The sequence below is a fragment of the Malaclemys terrapin genome, chromosome 4 (genome assembly GCF_027887155.1).
Source record: "Malaclemys terrapin pileata isolate rMalTer1 chromosome 4, rMalTer1.hap1, whole genome shotgun sequence".
Lineage (NCBI taxonomy): Eukaryota > Metazoa > Chordata > Testudines > Emydidae > Malaclemys > Malaclemys terrapin.
Window position 1 is genome coordinate 21,441,715 of NC_071508.1, and position 17,421 is coordinate 21,459,135.

General features: G+C 55.1%; 1 protein-coding gene across 1 annotated transcript in view; it reads right to left on the bottom strand.

The window, feature by feature from the left end:
• Positions 1–6,033, bottom strand: part of LOC128835700 (voltage-dependent L-type calcium channel subunit alpha-1S-like) — a 105,777-nt gene extending 99,744 nt beyond the window's left edge. The window contains exons 1-6 of the mRNA XM_054025286.1: positions 5,978–6,033; positions 5,104–5,191; positions 4,550–4,657; positions 3,633–3,685; positions 1,263–1,376; positions 755–956 (exon numbers count right to left, since the gene is read on the bottom strand). Of these exons, the coding sequence (XP_053881261.1) occupies positions 755–956; positions 1,263–1,376; positions 3,633–3,685; positions 4,550–4,657; positions 5,104–5,191; positions 5,978–6,033 (621 nt within the window). The remainder of the gene's footprint in view (positions 1–754; positions 957–1,262; positions 1,377–3,632; positions 3,686–4,549; positions 4,658–5,103; positions 5,192–5,977) is intronic.
• Between the last annotated feature and the right edge of the window lie 11,388 nt (positions 6,034–17,421).

Here is a 17,421-nt window from a genome sequence, read left to right on the forward strand (position 1 = left end):
ATGGGAGTCCCGGGGGTCTGTCTGGGGGCAGGGGTGTGACTATGGGGTGGGGATGTGGATAAGGGTCGGGGCAGTCAGGGGACAGGTAGGGTCCTATGGGGGCAGTTAGGGTGGGGGGTTCTCAGGAGGAGGCAGTCAGGGGACAAGGAGCGGGGGGGGTTGGGGGTACTGAGGGGAGTAGTCAGGGGGTGGGAAGTGGGTTGGAGTGGATGGGGGCAGGGCGGGTCTAGAGCGGAACTTACCACCACCACCCCCCCCCCCGTCCTCTTTTTTGATTGTGGAAATATGGTAACCCTAAGTTAGTGGTCTGTGCAGCCTGGCTTATTGGAACCATCCTGGGCTCCCAGTGTGGTGGCCAAGCCTGGATGTGTCGGTGAAGGTGTCAGAGAGCAGACAGAGAGAGGCACAGAAGAACAGGGGTCTCATCTTTCAACTCTGCAGCTTGGACACACCCTCGTGCCTGGGCTCCCAGCCTCTCCTGCCTGGGGTCCCCTGCACCTTGGTCTTGCCTAGTTCACACCCAGCTAGGGCACCCCGGCTCTCGTCCAGCTGGCACTCATTCCGCATGCTTAGCCACGTCCAGACCCTGGCACCTAGCTCTGGTACAACTGGCTCCTCGCACCCAGAGCCTGGGCATCCCTGGAACCGGGAGTTACCCAGGTCATGGGGGCTGGGGTGGGAGGAGACTGGGGGGTCGGAGGGAGGTCTCGGCAGGGTGGGGGAGGTTCCATGGGGGGGATTCCACGGGGAGTACCTGGTTCTTGTCCAGCTCGCAGTTCTTGTATTCGTTCTCGCCCTGCTCCTGGAAGGTGACGAGGACAAAGCCGACGAAGAGGTTCATCATGAAGAAGGCGATGAGGATGATGTAGATGATGAAGAAGATGGCGATCTCCACCCGGTAGTTGTAGATGGGGCCCATGTCCTCGGTGTGGGTGTCAATGGCCTTGTACAGCAGCCTGGGGGGTAGCGAGTAGAGAGCATGCAGTTTACCAGGCTGCATGGGGGGGCGGCTCAGTCCAGCTGAGCTAAGGCAGAGAGGTCAGGACATCCCAGACAGCTGCTTCCCCTTTGACTGCACTGGCACCTCTCTGCCCCTGATCGGGGGTGGGGGGGTCTGACCCCTCTCTCCATCTTCGGGAGAAGTCCCCTCACATGGCATTCCCCAGCCAGGCAGCAGTGCCAGTGGGGTGCTGGGATCTCCCCCCGTGCAGCCTGACCCAGTGCCCGGCCCCCATGCTGCGTGCTCCCCCCGACGGACTCACTGGGGCCAGCCCTCGAAGGTGGAGACGGTGAAGTGTGACATCATGGCTGAGATGACTTTGTCAAAGTGGAAGTCGTTGTGCGCATTTACAGACGAGGGGTGAGCGAGTGGGGGACTGGGCCCAGAAACTCTCCGGTCCCCTTGCCCATGACACACACGTGCCCGCCTGCTGAAGACTCCATGCTGCTCAGAGCACGTTACTGTCTCACCAAATCAACCTGGGGAACTCACAGCAGCAGGAAGCCAGAGGCCAGTGCTGGTCGCGACAAGCACCATGGCCGAGTATGCGAGTTCTGACAATAACAGGAATCGGCAGTCATGCAATCAGGGTGTGCTGAGGAATGATCACATGTGGATGCCAGGGCTACAACCCGTCTACAACCTGCCCAGCAGCCTCACCAAGATCCACCCTTGGTGCCTCTCCCCAGAGTACCTGGGATCAGGTGGCAGCCTGGATCTACAGGCTGGAGCAGCTTGGCAAATCCCATCACATGCCTGGCAAATCCTGCCGTCCGGGATGAGCTCTGCCCTTCCACAGCCAGGGAGACTCATGCCCCAGGGGAGCCCCCTATACACCCAGACACATACTTCACCCACTAGCGTGTCTGAAAGGGGACCTGCAAAGGTGACATAACACCTGGGGATATGGGCGGCACGTGACTCCTCCATTTGGGGAGGCTGCGTGTGCCCAGATTATGGCCCCGCCCCTGCTCCAGCTCCTGCCCCACTCATCCCCGCCTGCGCCTCTTCAGCCCCTCCCCTGGGGTTCCCCTGCCTGTTCGCCGGCTTCCGGCCGCTCACCCCTCGTGCATGCGTGTGTCTCTTCACCCCCTCCTGCAAGGCTCCCCTGCAAGCAGACTGGGGACAGGAAGAGGACGAGTGGGAGCGGGAACTCAAGTGGAGTGCGGGCAGGACCACAGCCAGGGTGCCCACCCTTTTGGCAGCGGTGCGCTCCAAAGGCGGCAGGCCGTCTGTTTGGGGAGGCTTAGCCCCCTCTGGCTCTTATACCCACCACCCATGCCTGGGGGCTGCCATCTTCTGCTCCTGCTTTTGATGATGAGTGAAGAAGGCCTGAAAGAGCTTTCCCAGGTCGTTCCATAAAACACAAGACAGTCCCAGGCTTAGGGTTGCCAACTTTCTACTCACACAAAACTGAACAGCCCTGCCTGCCTCCCAGGCCCCGCTCCCTGCTCACTCCCTCTGTCACTCGCTCTCCCCACTCTCATTCACTCCCTCATTTCCACCAGGCTGGGGCAGGGGGTTGGGATGCGTGAGGGGGTGAGGGCTCCGGCTGGGAATGCGGGTTCTGGGGTGGGGCCAAAAATGAGGGGTTTGAGGTGTAGGAGGGGCTCCGGGCTGGGGGATGGAGCTGAGGGGTTCGTAGTATGGGAGGGGGTTCCGGGCTGAGGCAGGGGGCTGGGGGGTGAGAGGGGGTACGGGCTCTGGGCTGGGGTGTGTGTTCTGGAGTGGGGCCAGAAATGAGGGGTTCAGGGTGCACGAGGGGGCTCCAGGCTGGGGCAGGGGGTTTGGAGGTGGAGGTGCAGACTCTGGGGTGGGGCTGGGGATGAGGGGTTTGGGGTGCAGGAGTGTGCTCTGAGCCAAAGGCGTGAGGGGGATCAGGGCTGGGGCAGGGGGTTGGGGCGTGGGAGGGGGTCAGGGGTGAAGGTTCTGGGCGGCGGTTACCTCAAGCAGCTCCCGGAAGTAGTGGCTTGTCCTCCCTCTGGCTCCTACATGGAGGTGCGGCCAGGTGGCTCTGCGTGCTGCCCTGTCCGCAGGCACCCCCCCCCCCCCGCAGCTCCCATTGGCTGTAGTTTCTGGCCAATGGGAGCTGCAGAGCTGGCACTTGGGGCGGGAACAGCGTACGGAGCCCCCTGGCTGCCCCTACACATAGGAGCCACAGGGGGGACATGCTCCTGCTTCCAGAAGCCGCGGCTGACTTATCCCTGCTGTGCCGCTGACCGGACTTTTAATGGCCTGGTCAGTGGTGCTGACCGGAGCCACCAGGGTCCCTTTTCGACCAGGTGTTCCGGTCAAAACCCGGACACCTGGCAACCCTGCTAGTGCCTTAACCATTGGCCTGGCCTTCCTCTGGCTTATAGCCCAACTCCTCCTTGGTCCTGGCCATTCAACACTCCCCTCGGCTCCCTGCCCCCTAGAGCAAACTGCCCTGTGCTGCAGGCTTTGCTCTGCATAGAGACCCATGCCTGGGCTCCTCTGCTCAGCAGGGTCCCGGGAACAGGCTGTGAGCACAAGAGACAACAAACCAGGACTGGTTCCTCGCCTTCCCCACCAGTCCCCCCTCAGGCAATGACACCCCCGGTCCCTGCGCTCTGGCTGCGAGGTACATGCAGTGATGACAGGGGGCTCCTACCTGCATTCCTCTTCTGTCATCTTGGCCGGATCCGTACAGCTGCTAAACTTCCCCTAGGTTTAAGCAGAGAGCAGAAGAATCAGGGATTGTACTGTGAACCGCAGGGAGCCTGACTGATAGACCTGGGGAGTAAGGACAAGGGCAGCTGCTGGCAACTGCAGTACATCCTGACATGACCCCACGGCTTGGCCCCGACCCAGGGGGCAGCGTCTCCACGGCCCATTCCAGCCTGATAGGGGCTGGTTAGTGCCAGCCGTGAGCGTCTGGGCCCTACCCCAGCTGGGCCTTTCCTTAGAGGTGCTTAGAGCCCAGCCAGATGTGCCAGCCCTCAACTCTCCCTGCGCACTCAGCAGCACTGACAACCCCTAGGAGCCCTGCAAGGCCCGAAGGCCAGACCACTGCTGCAGCAACCCGTAGCACTTCTAGCCAAAGAGTCACGTCAACCTCATCCATTCGCACAACAGCGCAAGCGCAGACCGGCCTGCAGTGCCACGGGTGGTCAGGAGGAAACACCTGTGATCCTGCAACACGGTGGGGAGCTGGAACGGGCGGGGGAAACCGAGTCACAGGTGGGGAAGGGACTGGCCCAAGGCTACCTGGCTGGTCAGCACCAAAGCTGGCAAGAGACCCCCAAATTGGCTGACTCCCACTGGGCCATGGGGCTGCCTTGCGTGGGCACAGATTATGCATACACTGCCCTGTTCTGCCTGCAGCATGCTGGTACCCCCAAGGGGATGGCCGGGGATGGTCCTCGGCCTCCCTCTGAATTTCTGACATGGGGGAATCCCCTCTCTTAAAAGAAACGAAGAGGAGCCACTTCCTGGCGCTTCCCTGAGCTCAGCTCCACCCCAGCTCTCCCCAGGACAGGGTGGGTTGGGTGAGACCAGCACTGGGTTCTGGCCGGGAGGGGCTCTCACCTTGAAGAGCTGCACCCCGATGCAGGCCAACATGAACTGCAGCAGGGTGGTGACAATCACAATGTTGCCGATGGTCTTGATGGCCACGAACACGCACTGGACTACGTGCTAGAGAGAGAGAGAGGCCAATGCAGAGATGGGCCAGGCCTGCAGCACCACGACCTGCTGTGGGTATCGACCATGCCCCTGTGTAGGGGAAGGGGCCATCCCAGACACAGACGGGGGACACAGCACCACACCGGTGTGCAGGGGACACGGCCGTCCCAGACACGGATGGGGGACCCGGCACCACACTGGTGTGCAGGGGAAGCGGCTGTTCCAGATGCAGCCAGGGGACCTAATACAAAACCAATGGGTTACCTCCCAGCTGCCCACAGACACCTAACAAAACACCTGGGTAAGAGTGAAATCAGGTGGCCTGAGCCCTGGGACGTGCAGTCCTGGCATCCTGCTCAGATGGCCCATGATCTGGCAGGACCTGGATTCCTGTGGCAGATCTGAGGGGGGCCGTGTCCACCCCCTATGGAGGGCCCTTGTCCCCACCTTGCTCTCACCTTCAGCCCCTTCGCTCTGTTAATGGCCCGCAGCGGCCGCAGGACTCTCAGCACCCTCAGGATTTTCACCACGGAGATGGCGCTGGACCTGGGGAGGGCGGGGGGAGACGGGTTGACTCAGCCAGCTTGGGGTCTGGCCAGACAAATCAGCTCCTCACACGCCGTCAGGAGCCAAACCGGCCTGCAGCGATGCATCGGGGGAGAGCCAACACCTGTGCCCCTCCAACATGGGCAGGGGAGCTGTACCTGCCAGGGACAGGAGGGGGCAGACTGGGGGGACAGGCAGGCGAGGAGGGGGCATGCTGGAGGGGGCAGGCTGGGGGACATGCTTGGAGGGCAGGCCGGGGGGTGCAGAGCAGCAGGGGCGGAGGGGGCAGTCTGGAGGGAATGCTTGGGGGGGCAGGCTGGGAGGTGCGGAGCGGGAAGGGGCGTGCTGGGGGGGGCCGGCTGGCGGTGTGCTCCAGGGGGCAGGCTGGGGGGTGCGGAGCGGGAGGGGGCGCGCTGGGGGGCAGGCTGGCAGTGTGCTGCAGGGACAGGCCGGGGGGTGCGGAGCGACAGGGACAGGAGGGGGCAGTCTGGGGGGCATGCTTGGGGGGCAGGCTGGGGGGTGCAGAGCGGGAGGGGGCGCGCTGGGAGGGCCTGCTGGTGGTGTGCTGCAGGGGGCAGGCTGGGGGGTGCAGAGCGGGAGGGGGCGTGCTGGGGGGCAGGCTGGCGGTGTGCTGCAGGGGGCAGGCCAGGGGGTGCGGAGCGGCAGGGCCAGAAGGACAGGCCGGGAGCATGCTCTGGCGGGGCCAGGCTGTCATGTGTTCTAGGAGGGGATTGCAATCCAGTTTGACAGAGCTCCCCAAAGGCAGCACTTCCAGGCGCTTCCCACCGTGGGAGCCAGCGAGCCTCAGCCCCACCCCACAGGAGTCTCTCCAGGGAGTTCATTCTCCACAGCCCATTCTTGGCCCAGCTGCCAATTGTGATGGTGCTTTTCTCACGCAGACACCTGTGGTCTAGGAACTGGGCTGACAGCCACTAAACAAATGCTTCCCTGGGCGCCCAACCGGCCACAGTAGAGCACGGCCCGCAGGGCCTTCTCTGACTGGTCCGTCTAGGGTGGGACTCAGGAGCAGAGCTGGTCAAAACTCGGCATTTCTGTTTCGGGGGAAATTTCGACACATCGTCATTTGGTTTTGGTCCTGATTGGAACAAAAAAAATATTTTCAAAATATCCCATGAAATGGAAGTTTTGAAAAATGTTGGTTCTGGAACACTTTGAAATTTTGTTTTATTTTATTTTATTTTATTTCTTTTTGTTTGTTTGTTTAATATTTTTATTTTTCTATTATTTAATGACATGTCTGTGGCATACACTACTACTACTGGTGTCGTAAAATGACAATCATTTAATGATTCTATTGATTTTATTTTAAATATTTAATAACGGGTGCTTCAGTCTAGCAGAGAAAGGCATAATATAGTCCCATGGCTGGAAGCTGAAACTAGACAAATTCAGACTGGAAAGAAGGTGTAAATTGTTTACAGTGAGGGTAATTAATCATAGGAGCAATTTACCCAGGGACGTGGTGGAGACTCCAGCACTGACAATTTTTAAATCAAGAGGGGATGTTTTTCTAAAGGCATTCTCTACGTTCTATGGTCTGTGTCACATAGTAGGTCAAACCAGGTGATCGTAGTGGTGCCTTCTAGCCTTGGAATGGATTAATCTGTGCATTTTAAAAACAGTTAAGGGCAGCTGCTACTTAGCACTGATTGAAACATCTTCTCTTCTAGGTCAAAACGTCTGTGATTTGCATTGTAACTCCAGTGTCAAACTATTTCATTACAACACAAACAGGAGACATTTTGATCTAAAAGAAAAGCGAAGCTGTTTCAATCCATGCTAAGTGGCAGCTGCCCTTAAAGAGTTTTAAAATAAACTATATTAAAATAATATTTCTGCTAGGGCTGTCAAGCGATTAAAAAAATTAATATTGATTAATCTTGCTGTTAAACAATAATAGAATACCATTTCTTTAAATATTTTTGGGTGTTTTCTACATTTTCAAATATATTGATTTCAATTACAACACAGAATACAAAGTGCACACTGCTCACTTTATATTTATTTTTGATTACAAATACTTGCACTGTAAAAAACAAATGAAATAGTATTTTTCAATTCACCCAATACAAGTACTGTAGTGCAATCTCTTTATCATGAAAGTTGAACTTAAAAATGTAGAATTATGTACAAAAAATAACTGCATTCAAAAATAAAACAATGTAAAACTTTAGAGCCTACAAGTCCACTCAGTCCTATTTCTTGTTCAGCCAATCACTCAGACAAACAAGTTTGTTTACATTTGCAGGAGCTAATGCTGCCCGCTTCTTATTTACAATCTCACCTGAAAGTGAGAACAGGTGTTCTCATGGCACTGTTGTAGCCGGCATCACTAGTTATTTACATGCCAGATGCGCTAAAGATTCGTATGTCCCTTCATGCTTCATCCACCATTCCAGAGGACATGCGTCCATGCTGACGATGGGTTCTGACTGATAACAATCCAAAGCAGAGTGGACCGCCGCATGTTCATTTTCATAATCTGAGTCAGATGCCACTAGCAGAAGGTTGATTTTCTTTTTTGGTGGTTCGGGTTCTGTAGTTTTTGCATCAGAATATTGCACTTTTAAGACTTCCGAAAGCATGTTCCACACCTTGTCCCTCTCAGATTTTGGAAGGCACTTCAGATTCTTAAACCTCGAGTTGAGTGCTGTAGCTATCTTTCGAAATCTCATATGGTACCTTCTTTGCGTTTTGTCAAATCTGCAGCAAAAGTGTTCTTAAAATGAACAACATGTGCTGGGTCATCATCTGAGACTGCTATAACATGATATATGGCAGAATGCGGGTAAAACAGAGCCAGAGACATACAGTTCTCCCCCAAGGAGTTCAGTCACAAATTTTATTAATGCATTATTTTTTTAACAAGCGTCATCAGCATGGAAGCCTGTCCTCTGGAATGGTGGCCGAAGCATGAAGGGGCATACGAATATTTAGCATAGCTGGCATGTAAATACTTTGTAATGCCAGCTACAAAAGTGCCATGTGAACGCCGGTTCTCACTTTCTGGTGACATTGTAAATAAGAAGCAGGCAGCAGTATCTCCTGTCAATGTAAACAAACTTTAGAGACTGGGAACGGTTGGGTCATTACACTAATTGAATTTTTTTCCCCATGTTAAGTTCTCCTCACACCTTCTATGGGTCATCTCAATTATCACTTCAAAGGGTTTTTTTCTTCTGCTGCTGATAGCTCATCTCAATCGATTGGCCTCTTACAGTTGGTATGCGTTCTTCCACCTTTTCACCTTCTCTGTATGTATAAATATCTTCTGTCTGTGTGTTCCATTCTATGCATCTGAAGAAGCTTATGCTGAAATAAATTTGTTAGTCTCTAAGGTGCCACAAGTACTCCTGTTCTTTTTGCAGATACAGACTAACACGGCTGCTACTTTGAAACCTTTTTTGTCTGAGTGATTGGCTGAACAAGAAGTAGGATTGAGTGGACTTGTAGGCTCTAAAGCAGGGGTTCTCAAACTGGGGTTTGGGACCTCTCAGGGGGTCACAAGGTTATTACATGGGGGGTTGAGAGCTGTCAACCTCTCCCAAACCCCGCTTTGCCTCCAGCATTTAGAATGGTGTTAAATATATAAAAAAGTGTTCTTAATTTATAATGGGGGTCGCACTCAGGAGCTTCCTATGCGAAAGGGGTCACCAGTAAAAAAGGTTTGAGAGCCACTGCTCTAAAGCAAGGGTGGCCAACCTGAGCCTGAGAAGGAGCCAGAATTTACCAATGTACATTGCCAAAGAGCCACAGTAATATGTCAGCAGCCCCCCATCAGCTCCCCGCCATCCCCTGCCCACCAGCAGCCCCGCCGATCAGCACCTCCCCCTCCCTCCCCACACCTCCCAGTCAGCTGTTTTGTGGTGTGCAGGAGGCTCTGGGGTGGGGGAGGAATGAGGACACGGCAGGCTCAGGGAAGGAGTGGAGTGGGGGCAGGGCCTGTGGCAGAGCCAGGGGTTGAGCAGTGAGCACATCCCCCCCGGCACATTGGAAAGTTGGCGCCTGTAGCTCCAGCCCCAGAGTCGGTGCCTATACAAGGAGCCGCATGTTAACTTCTGAAGAGCTGCATGTGGCTCCGGAGCCACAGGCTGGCCACCCCTGCTCTAAAGTTTTGCATTGTTTTGTTTTTGAATGCAATTATGGAACCAAAAAAATCTACATTTGTAAGTTGCATTTTCACAGTAAAGAGATTGCACTCCAGTACTTGTATGAGGTGAACTGAAAAATACTATTTCTTTTATTTATCATTTTTACAGTGCAAATATCTGTAATCAAAAATAATATAAAGTGAGCACTGTACACTTTGTATTCTGTGTTGTCATTGAAATCAATATATTTGAAAATGTAGAAAAACATCCACAAATATTTAACAAATTTCAAGTGGCATTCTATCGATTAACAGTGCGATTAAAACTGCGACTAATCGTGATTTTTTATTTAATCGCATGAGTTAACTGCGATTAATTGACAGCCCTAATTTCTATTATATTATGACATGTCACAGTAATAGGGCATATTATGGGTGTACATTAATGGCAGTTGGTAGTTCGTATTGATGGAAACCTAGTGCAGTGTTACTCCTGCCATGGTATGAAATAATGTAAACATGAAAAAAGAAAGGACATCAAATTCTAAACAACATTTTGAACATTTCCAAACGTGTTTTTTTTTTTGGCAGGAATTTTTGTCAGAATCAACACAATTTCATGACAAATTTCAGTTTTGGAGAAACTAACGAAAAACGTTTGAGGCAAATGTTCTGACTCGCTGTACGGAGGAGGCCGCCCTAGTGGTGACAGTAAGTGGCACAGGCTGGCCAGCGAACCCCCAGTGCTGTCTGTGTGCAGCAGCAGCCTCAATCAAAGATTCCCCATTCACTGCAGCCACTGCTGACGCCTGCCTCTGCTCTGCCCCGATCAGCGGCTCCCCTCACCGTTGGCATCACCCCATTATGCACTGGCTCCAGAAAGATGGGGTGTGACTCACCTTCAGGACTATTTCAACTGTGAACACGGAGGTGAAGCCGATGTCAAAATATCCCAGAACCTGAAGATAAAAATCAGGGAGAGGTTTTGGTAACTCGGGAGACCAGATGTTATTTGAACGGCCTACAACCAGGAGCTTTGGCAGACAGACGGCACACTGCCCCGCTGAATGGAAACTGCACACCTGGTGCTAATAATAAATACCACAATAATACATACATGCTTTGCACTGTGACTGCTTCTTTCGCGCCAGCATCTTTACGACACTAATGAATTAAGCCTCCCAGTCCCCAAAGCAGTCAGAAAAGGATTATCCTTAGCAGAGCACAGCAGTCCAAGGGTTAGAGCCCAGGAGCCAGGATTCCTAGCTACTGTTCCCATCTTTGGAAGGGGAGAGTGTTCATAGAATCATAGAAGATTAGGGTTGGAAGGGACCTCAGGAGGTCATCAAATCCAACCCCCTGCTCAGAGCAGGAACAACCCCAACTAAATCATCCCAGACAGGGCTTTGTCAAGCCGGAACTTAAAACCACTAAGGATGGAGATTCCACCACCTCCCTAGGTAACCCATTCCAGTGCTTCACCACCCTCCTAGTGAAATCGTTTTTCCTAATATCCAACCTAGACCTCCCTCACTGCAACTTGAGACCATTACTCCTTGTTCTGTCATCTGCCATCACTGAGAACAGCCGAGCTTCATCCTCTTTGGAACCCCTGTTTAGGTAGTTGAAGGCTGCTATCAAATCCCCTCTCACTCTTCTCTTCTGCAGACTAAATAATCCCAGTTCCCTCAGCCTCTCCTTGTAAGTCATGTGCCCCAACCCCCTGATCATTTTCATTGCCCTCCGCTGGACTCTCTCCAATTTGTCCACATCCCTTTTGTAGTGGGAGGCCCAAAACTGGACACAGTACTCCAGATGTGGCCTCGCCAGTCAGTGTTCTAGTGGTTAATGCTGGCGATTTAGGGTCAGGACTCCTGGGTTCAATTCCTGGTTCTGGGAAACGACCATGGCCTAAGGTGTCAGGATCCCTGGGTTCTTTTCCCAGCTCTGTAAGCATCTAGCTGGGTGACCTTGGGCAAGTAATTTCCCCTCTCTGGGCCTCAGTTTCCCTGTGTGTAAAACGAGGTTAGTGACAGTGCTTTGGGGTCCTCAGATGAAAGGCTCTGTACATTCACAATATTACAATCCAAGACAATTTAAAGGTGGGGAATCTGAGGCACAGAGTGATGTTAACAACAAGGAGTCTGGTGGCACCTTAAAGACTAACAGATTTATTTGGGCATCAGCTTTCGTGAGTTAAAACCTCACTTCTTCGGATGCACCAGACTCCTTGTTGTTTTTGTAGATACAGACTAACACGGCTACCCCCTGATACTTGACAGAGTGATGTTAAGTGACTTGCCAGTGATCACACAGGCAGTTAGTGGCAGTGCTAGGGGCAGAAGCCAGGAGTCCTGATTCCAGTTTTTTAGAGCAGTCCCATTTTACCTCAGCTGTGTGCCCCACGCTGCTGAGCTTTCCACGGAAACCTAAGCCAGCAGTCCAGTGATTGAGGGGCCCACCAATGGCTCAGGCCCCTGCAATGGCAGGGATTTGTTTTATTGAGACATACCCAGCGGGTCCTTGCAAGTGATCTGTGCCCCAGAGGAAGGCAAAACCAGCCAGCCCCAAGATGCCAGCTGGTGTGACCTGGGGGGAAACTCCTTCCTGACCCCAAATATGGTGATCGGTTGGACCCTGAGCACGTGAGCAAGAACCAGCCAGCCGAGCGCCTGACAGCACGAATGCTTGGTGCCACCTCTGCACCCTGCCCAATGGCCCACCTCCAGCCGTGGAGTTCTGATGAATAACTCCATCCACACTTGTGGGGTCTCCGAGTGCTTCACAGGGCAATGGACTTCTCTGTGGGTATCTCTACCGCTCCCTGCACCACAGGGGCCGAGCAGATCCCAGCGGGGAACGAATGTAACCTCACAGGGCAGCTTTATTATCCCTCTGCTACAGACTGGGATGGTGAGGCACAGAGAGGAAGTGACTTGCCCAGGGCCACAAAGTAAAGTTAGTGCCAGCCAGGAATGAGAACCCAGAATCCCCTGCTGCAGCTCTGGAACAGGTTTTCCTTCCAGAGCCAGGAAAAGAACCAAGGACTCCTGATTCCTCATCCCCTGCACTAAACTCTCCTTGGGCACAAGGCGATAGACTGGCAAGCAGCTCCCCTGAAGCTGCACATTTCTGGTGGCTCAAACTGCTTTCCCCAACAGCCCATCCTGGGAACCTTGTTCCTGAAGGACACAGGCCGGATGGGATCCTCGGCTGCCAGGGAGACGCTGCTGAGCAGGATGAAGAGCAGGATGAAGTTGGTGAACCAGGTGGCGTTGACGATTCGGTGGCACAGCACTCGGATCCCGGGGAAGGGAGAGAGGGGAGGCAGGCAGTCAAAGCATTGTCAGCTCCAAGGGGCTGAGTGACAGCCCAGGTTAGAGCTTGGGGAGTGGTGCAGCTGGGGAGATCCCTGCGTGAGTCTCGGGGGTGGCACCCCTCATTCTGTGTGCCCGGCATGCTTCGACCCTGGGACAGCGTGTGGGCCCAGCTGGCTCCAGAGGCTGTAACAGCCCATTACAGTTAAAGGTGTTACTTTGTAGCTCAGTCGGGAGGTTCCAGGTTCTATTCTCGCTGATCACTGCTGGGTTTCTGACAGATGGGAGGAGAAGCAGCACCTATTTGTTGGTTGGGCTGAAGATAGGGTTACCATATCTAATAAATAAAAAAAGAGGACCCTCCACGGGCCCTGATCCCGCCCATTTCCCACCCCTAGCCCCACCCAACTCCGCCCCTTCCCCGCCCTAACTCCGCCCCCTCCTCCCTCCCACTCCCAGCCATGGGGAAAGGGCTGCCCCAGCGCTACCAGCTTCAGGGTTTGCCGGGCAGCCCCCAGACCCTGCGCCCCTGGCCGGCGCTTCCCCAGCACAGCTGGAGCCCGGGAGGGGAAGCGCCCAGCCGGGGGCGCAGGGTCTGGAGGCTGCCCGGCAAACCGTGAAGCCTGTAGCGCTCGGGCTTTGGGCAGCCCCTATGCCTCCGGACCCTGCGCCCCCAGCCGGGCACTTCCCCTCCCGGGCTCCAGGGGCGCAGGGTCCGGAGGCACGGGGGCTGCCCGAAGCCGGTAGCGCTCGGGCAGCCCGGCTCTTAAACAGAGCAAAACAAAAACAAAAAAAAACCCTTACACCCCCTCACTGCACAGCCCCCCGCCTACTACACCCCATCTCACTGCACAGCCCCTCTCACCTGCTACACTCCCTCACTGCACAGCCCCCTCTGCCACTGCACAGCATCTCCTGCCTGCTACATCCCCTCACTGCACAGCCCCCCTCTGCCCACTGCACAGCTCCTCCCACCTGCTACACCGCAGCTCACGGCAGATCCCACCACCTACTGCACCCCTCACTGCACAGCCCCCTGCCCGTTACACCCCATCTCACTGCACAGCCCCTCCCGCCTGCTACACCCCCTCACTGCACAGCCCCTCCCGCCTGCTACACCCCATCTCACTGCACAGCCCCCTCTACCGTTCCGCAGCCCCCTTGTCTGCTACACCCCATCTCACTGCACAGCCCCCCTCTGCCCACTGCACACCCCATCCCGCTGAATTGCCCCTTGCCACTGCACACCCCACCCCTGCACAGCGGATCTCCCAGCTATTGGCTAGGCAGCAGCAGCAGATTCCTGGGTGGAGCTTTTGTCTGCACATCATTCCCGGGAACCCCGACCCCTCCCTTCCCCCCTTCTCTGTCCCCCCCCCCCAGCACTCTGCTTGCCTCACCTCCCCCCTCTGCCCTTCCACCCCTCCCTTCATTCGCTCCCTTTCTCTCCCCTTCCTTGTCCCCGCTCCCCTCCCCGCCAGCCCCTAGCACTGTCTGGGTCTCACCAGCCTGTGCTGGGCGTGGGAGCTGGCTGAGGGCTTTCATCCTCCCAGGAAATTGAGCTGCTGGCAGAGCAGCAAAGCAACCAGCTTTTCTCTCTCCCAGCTGCCAACATGTCTCTGCAGGGTTAGCCCTAACGGGAGCTGTGCCGCGGGGGAGCCGGGCACCCTGCCGCGCTGCTGGGGAGAACTTGGCTCCTCAGGCCTCAGCCCGTCCTCTGGATGCCCCTCTGCCGGTCTAGGCCCTTCAGCAGCAGAACGCCACAGGAGGAGGTGCAGAGAAAGAGCCAGGTGATGGAGGAGCTGAGTGAGGAAGAGAATTGTTAGGCGCTAACTACACTGTGTAGGCTTGGCCGAAGGGCTGGGGGGAGGATGGCGACAAGCGGGTGACTGGCCCGGAGCAGAGGGCGGATGGAGGGCAGCCCGAGGGGAGAGCCAGGAGGCCTGGGGTGGAGCTCAGGAGAGGCGAACGGCTGCTGAATTCCAGGGCAGTTGCTGAATCTGGAATGTAGGGGAGCCCCAGCGGCGGGTACATTGAGTCATGGAGGCTGGGGCCAGCCCACAGGGCCCACTGGGGTGGGCTAGGAACAAGGTTGGACAGTAGGGCATGGGCAGGGCCAGCCCTATCCCAGCCTGCTGAGGGATGGGGCCCAGCTCGGCAGCCTGTTGTCTACAGCACTCGGCCTTCCTGCCTGCTGCCCTGGCTCAGCATCACAGGGCAGGGCTGGAGCCTTGGACTGGGCAGGGAGCTGAATCTCACAGGTGGCCTCCCAGCGCCGGCCTGGGCGGTGGTGTGACGTTGTGCAGTCTGTATGGTTTTATAAACATTGAATAAGTGAATATAATGTAACTGAGATATGCTTCGTGCAAAAGGTCTCTTGTAAGGTATCATTACAAAGCTTATTGTCTACCGAGTGTGATCATCCGATTTGTATAAATGTACCACTCTTGTATCTGAAACTAGAAATATGAAATATAGCTCTGAGGGCCTATTGTAATTATGCAAAGTGTGGACCATTAATGGTGATTTGGCATCTTGATGACTCCCATTAACTAGAAGAACAGGAGTACTTGTGGCACCTTAGAGACTAACAAATTTATTAGAGCATAAGCTTTCGTGGACTACCGCCCACTTCTTTGGTATGTATCCGAAGAAGTGGGCTATAGTCCACGAAAGCTTATGCTCTAATAAATTTGTTAGTCTCTAAGGTGCCACAAGTACTCCTGTTCTTTTTGTGGATACAGACTAACACGGCTGCTACTCTGAAACCTCCCATTAACTAGGACCATTGTCTGCAAATGGCTGTGTTTTACCTGTAAGTCTTCCTTTATACCTGTGTACTGGCAAGTGGGTAATGAAGTCTTGCAGTGACATGTGATCATGTCCCTTGAACTGGAATCCATCTTTAACCTGGTGTCTTTCCCTTGAGAAGGAGGGGGTGGGAACTCAGAGAGGGACAAAAGGATTCCCGCCTTATGCAAAAGTTGTATAAGGGGGTGGAAGAGAGGAGACAGCCATCATGAATAATCCCCTAGCTATCACCTGAGCTGCAACAAGAGCTGTACCAGGGGAAAGAATTGTGCCCAGGCCTGGAAGGTGTCCAGTCTGAGGAAAAAACTTACTGAAGCATCTCTGAGGGTGAGATTATCTGTATTTAGTTTGATTAGACATAGATTTGTGCATTTTATGTTATTTTGCTTGGTGACTTACTTTGTTCTATCTGTTTCTACTTGGAACCACTTAAATCCTACTTTCTGTATTTAATAAAATCACTTTTTACTTATTAATTTACTCAGAGTATGTATTAATACCTGGGGGAGCAAACAACTGTGCATATCTCTCTATCAGTGTTATAGAGGGTGAACAATGTATAAGTTTACCCTGCATTCGCTTTATACAGGGTAAAACAGATTTATTTGGGTTTAGACCCCATGGGGGTTGGGCATCTGAGTGCTAAAGACCAGCACACTTCTGTGAGCTGTTTTCAGGTAAACCTGCAGCATTGGGGCAAGTAATTCAGACCCTGGGTCTGTGTTGGAGCAGACGGGAGTGTCTGGCTCAGCAAGACAGGGTGCTGGGGCCCCAAGCTGGCAGAGAAAACAGGAGCAGAGGTAGCCTTGGCACATCAGGTGGCAGCTCCCGGGGGGTTTCTGTGATCCAACCCATCACAGGTCCCTCCCATGACCCCGGTGGGGAAGGACAGGCTCTAAAGCCCTGGCCAGGCCAAAACTAATCTGGGCTGGGGCATCCCATGGCTGGGCAGTCACACATTGGCTGGCTTGTGACTCGCCTGCCCATTGTGACACGCCCCCTGCTGGCTGCCAAAGCCTCATCCCCTCACTGCCAGGCTTGGCTCTGGCAGAGCGAGAGCTGGCACGTGCCGCTGGGAAAGCTGATCCAGCCGTTTCAGCTCCGCCACCGGCAGCAGAAAGTGGGTGGCCCATATACACGCCAGCTTCTGTCCACTCCTGACTCCAGGTAGGAGAATCTTCTATTGCCCGCCTCTGCTTTTCCATTGCATCGCCAGCCACACCGAGCCTTCCCCGAGCTCCTGGCTGGGCGGCGCACGTCTACCAAGTGCCCCGGTGCCGGCTGTCTAGCCTGGTGCCAGTGAGGAAGTGGGCAGCGGCATGCGCACAGGAGGGAGTCTGTGATGGCCAGACAGACGGGGTCACACCAGTCCAGCCCGGAGGGGACGGAGACTAGGGTGACCAGATGACAGAAGTGAAAAATCAGGACGTGGGGGGGGGGCGGGGCAAAAAACAAGCCCCTCCCCTGTGCGCACCTGAAACCCCCCTCCCCCCCAGCACCAGAGGGTGCGCTCAGGCCACGTCCCCCAGCCCCCTCCCTCCACCCGCTCTCGGCCAACTGCCTCCCCTCCCGCTCCGCTTGGAACGTACCAACGCTGCAGATGGGGCTGGGACCAAACACACGCCTCCCCTCACACCCCGCACTGGGGCTGGACCGGGACGTGTGGGAGAACCCGCCCGACAGGACGCTGGGCTACTGGCCCTTTAAAGGGACGGAAAAACGTCCGGTTCATGGCCGGATCGCGGTGCCCACAAGTGCGGCCCCATGGCCCTGCCCGAGGGCCGGCCCCGAGAGCACTGCCTCCACCCCGGCCTCCCCATGGGTCTCCCGTCCCTGCAGCATCATCACCCCATCCCGCACGGGCTACCCAGAGCAGCATCGGACCCCCCCAGTCCTCCCTCCCAGAGCCTGCCTGGCACAGCCCCCCCCCGCAGTGCTAGCCTCAGGATCCAGCAGGCAGGTCCTGTCCGGGGACCCCAGCACCCCGCACC